A 3,232-nucleotide genomic window follows, 5' to 3' on the forward strand; every position below is an offset into this window, starting at 1 on the left:
GGCTAATGGCCTGCCCACCTCTATGCCTTCTGGACCTCCTGTAGCTGTACCCGACTGTCTACAGCAGTCTACTGCTGCTCCAGACCTGTCCTTCTGCATGCTGCTGCTGTTGTACTGTCCTGAGTGGCCACATGGCAATCCCAGATTGGGCATGCCTTCAGCTCCAGCCATTTGCTGCACATCCCGCAGCCTCCTGCCTGCTCCAGTCACCTGTATAGGCTGCTGCCGACCAGGTACAGGTTCCTGAATGAATAGCATCAGGGTCTCTGTCCTCACACCTGCTCCTTAAAGCTACCGATTCTCCCCCAGATTGTCTAAGACAGCCATCGTCGATCCTGTTAGGAGACAAATTAAGAATGAGAGCTCTCACAGAATTTGCAGGACTGTAGCCGTCACATGTGAACAGATACTCTCAGGTAGCTCCCCGAATTACTCAGCTAGTTCCTGCCACTGTATATCCGAGTGGGGGTTCTCGTGAGAATCATTACAAACTTACAAAATGTTCTGCTTCCTCAAATGAATTGATTACAGTACCAGTTTCTCACTATGCCGCACATTGCAGCTGGCTATTCATCATCCCTCCATACCTGTACACTTAGCTAAAACTGAGCCAATTTCCATGCTCCCTCAGGAAAAAAGACAAATCAACTTTACATACATATCTTTGGTTTGAGGGAATCGCCATCCCTACCAACAAATGTATGCATCATTCCACTGAGGCCAGCCCACCAACTCTTTCCTGGTTTATTCCATGCTTCAGCGTTCTCTCTCATTATCTTGATCCTGTCACAGTCCTCATGCATGCCAGCATCCACATATATGTTTGCCATCACTACATATGCTGCTGGAACTTTTTCATCTAATCTAAGCACATTTTCAAAGGCGTGTCGTCCGACCTCTATATTCTTCCACTTTTGGCAAGCACCCAGCACAGTCAACCATACCGAGACAGTAGGTTGGAAAGGCATCCTCTCCACCATACGCACTGCCTCATCCAGTTGGCCTGCACGGCCCAGGAGATCGACCATGCAAGTATAGTGCTCAATAGCTGGGATAATGGCATAAAGTTTTCTCATAGCTTGAAAGTACTTCTGCCCCTTGTCCACCAGACCCACATGACTGCATACAGTAAGAAGACTAAGAAATGTAACCTCATCTGGATGTACACCCTCTTCCCTCATTCTCTCAAACAACTGGAATACAAGTTTACTCTTTCCCTGGTGGGCATATCCTGCAAGCAATGCATTCCATGCTACCACATCCCTAGTGGGAAGAGCATCAAATACCTGTTGAGCATCACCCAGGCTCCCACATTTAGCATAAGTATCAATAAGACTGTTTGCCACGATTGCAGTCGTAGCAAAACCAATCCTCTTGATATCGAGATGGAGTTCCCTGGCGGTTTCTAAATCTGCTGTATTGCCACATGCTTGCAGGAGAGCAACAAAGGTAAAACTATTAGGTGTCAGTCCAAGCTCTTGCATTTGTGCATTAAGTCTAAAAGCCTCATCACTTTCTCCCTGATTGGCATAGGCCAGGATCATGGCATTCCAGGAAACCAGATCACAATGAGACAATTCGTCAAAGACACATCGCGCATCCTGCAGGTTCGCACATTTTGCATACATATCCACCAATGTGGTTGCCACAAATACATCAAACTCAAAGCAACCCTTTACTGCTTGGGCATGGATAGCTCTACTTTTCTCTAGGCTTCCTGCTTTCACAACTTTCTCGTCAACATGCTTACCCTCTTCCAAAGCTGCCAGGCTACTGCAGGCCTTCAATACACCCACAAAGGTTCGATCATCCGGTTGGATGCATTCCTCATGCATCCGAGCATATAACTCTAAAGCATGTGCACCCTCTCCCTGCTGAGCATACCCAAGGATCATGGCATTCCAAGAAACGATATTACGATTAGACAATTCTTCAAAAACACACTTTGCATCCTGCAGGTTCCCACATTTTGTGTACATATCAACCAAGGTAGTCCCAACAAATACAACTTTCTCAAAGCCCCTCTTGAGTACCTTGCAGTGGATGGCTCTACCTTTTTCCAAGAACTCTCTTTGGAGAAATTGCCCATAACCTTGCTTTGCCTCTTCAAGGCTACCACAGGCCTTCAAAACACCAACAAAGGTTCGGTCACTCGGTAGGACACCTTCTCTAAGCATTTGTGCATACAAGTCCAAAGCCTGGGCACCATCTTCCTGCTGGGCATAGCCCAAGATCATCGCATTCCAAGAAACCACATTACGATTTGGCAGTTTGTCAAATACACAGCGTGCATCTTCCAAGCTCCCACATTTTGCATGCATATCGACCAAGGTATTTCCCACAAATACATCTGAATCAAAGCCCTTCTTTACGATTTTGGAGTGGATACTTCTACCTTTCTTCAAGCATCCAATTTTCTCAATTTTCTTGTCAGCTTGCTTTTCTTCGTCCAAAGATGCCAAGCTACTGCAAGCTTTCAATATGCCAAGAAATGTTCGGTCATTCGGTTGAACACATTCCTCGCACATACATGCATACAAGTCCAAAGCCAAGGCCCCCTCTTCCTGCCTGGCATAACCCAGGATCATGGCATTCCAGGAAACCACACTACGATGCGGCAATTTATCAAAGACATGCAGCGCATCCTCCAGGCTTCCATATTTCATGTACAAATCAATCAAGGTATTGCCTACAAATGCATCTAACTCAAAACCATTTTCTACTACTTGGAGAATCACAGATGACCTTATTCAATGCATCTATTTGTGAGGCAACAAGCGAAGGACCACAAACAGGACATGCATGGTAACTTGATGTAGTGAGACCTGAACAATAGATGCAATTAAGAGTTGAAGTTGGGTTTAGGGTGCCACATCCTTTGCCTACTCATAATTAGAAGTGCAATGCTTACCTGAACACTCGCCATAGCCTGGAAAGTCATGCATCGTCCACATCAAGATTGCTTTGTAGTTGAAGTCTCGTGATGAGGGAGGCCTGCTCACATCATGCACCTCGATACCTCTCCAAAGTATCTCTAGCTCGTCAATCAAAGGCTCCAAATAAACATCAGGATTTTCGACTTTATGTTTCCCTGGAATTAGAAGGGATAACATAACATGTCCTTTCTTAATCGCCATAGAGGGTGGAAGATTATAATTCACCAATATCACTGGCCATACACTGTAAGAGGTGCTTTTGAGACCAAATGGGTTCACACCATCCATACCCAATC

General features: G+C 45.6%; 1 protein-coding gene across 1 annotated transcript; it reads right to left on the reverse strand.

Annotated features, from left to right (window-relative positions):
• Window positions 1-256: 256 nt before the first annotated feature.
• LOC147883925 (pentatricopeptide repeat-containing protein At2g13600-like) lies at window positions 257-2,700 on the reverse strand. The gene has a single exon (XM_087398078.1). It carries the CDS (start codon window positions 2,664-2,666, stop codon window positions 651-653), a length of 2,016 nt encoding a protein of 671 aa, XP_087254204.1. The 5' UTR covers window positions 2,667-2,700; the 3' UTR covers window positions 257-650.
• Between the last annotated feature and the right edge of the window lie 532 nt (window positions 2,701-3,232).

The sequence above is a fragment of the Dipteris shenzhenensis genome, chromosome 27 (genome assembly GCF_047967505.1).
Source record: "Dipteris shenzhenensis isolate YYH24624 ecotype China chromosome 27, Dip_SZ_1.0, whole genome shotgun sequence".
NCBI lineage: Eukaryota > Viridiplantae > Streptophyta > Polypodiopsida > Gleicheniales > Dipteridaceae > Dipteris > Dipteris shenzhenensis.

Coding starts and splice junctions, on each gene's coding strand:
- LOC147883925 (XM_087398078.1), bottom strand. CDS start 2,666: ATGAAATATGGAAGCCTGGAGGATGCGCTGCATGTCTTTGATAAATTG.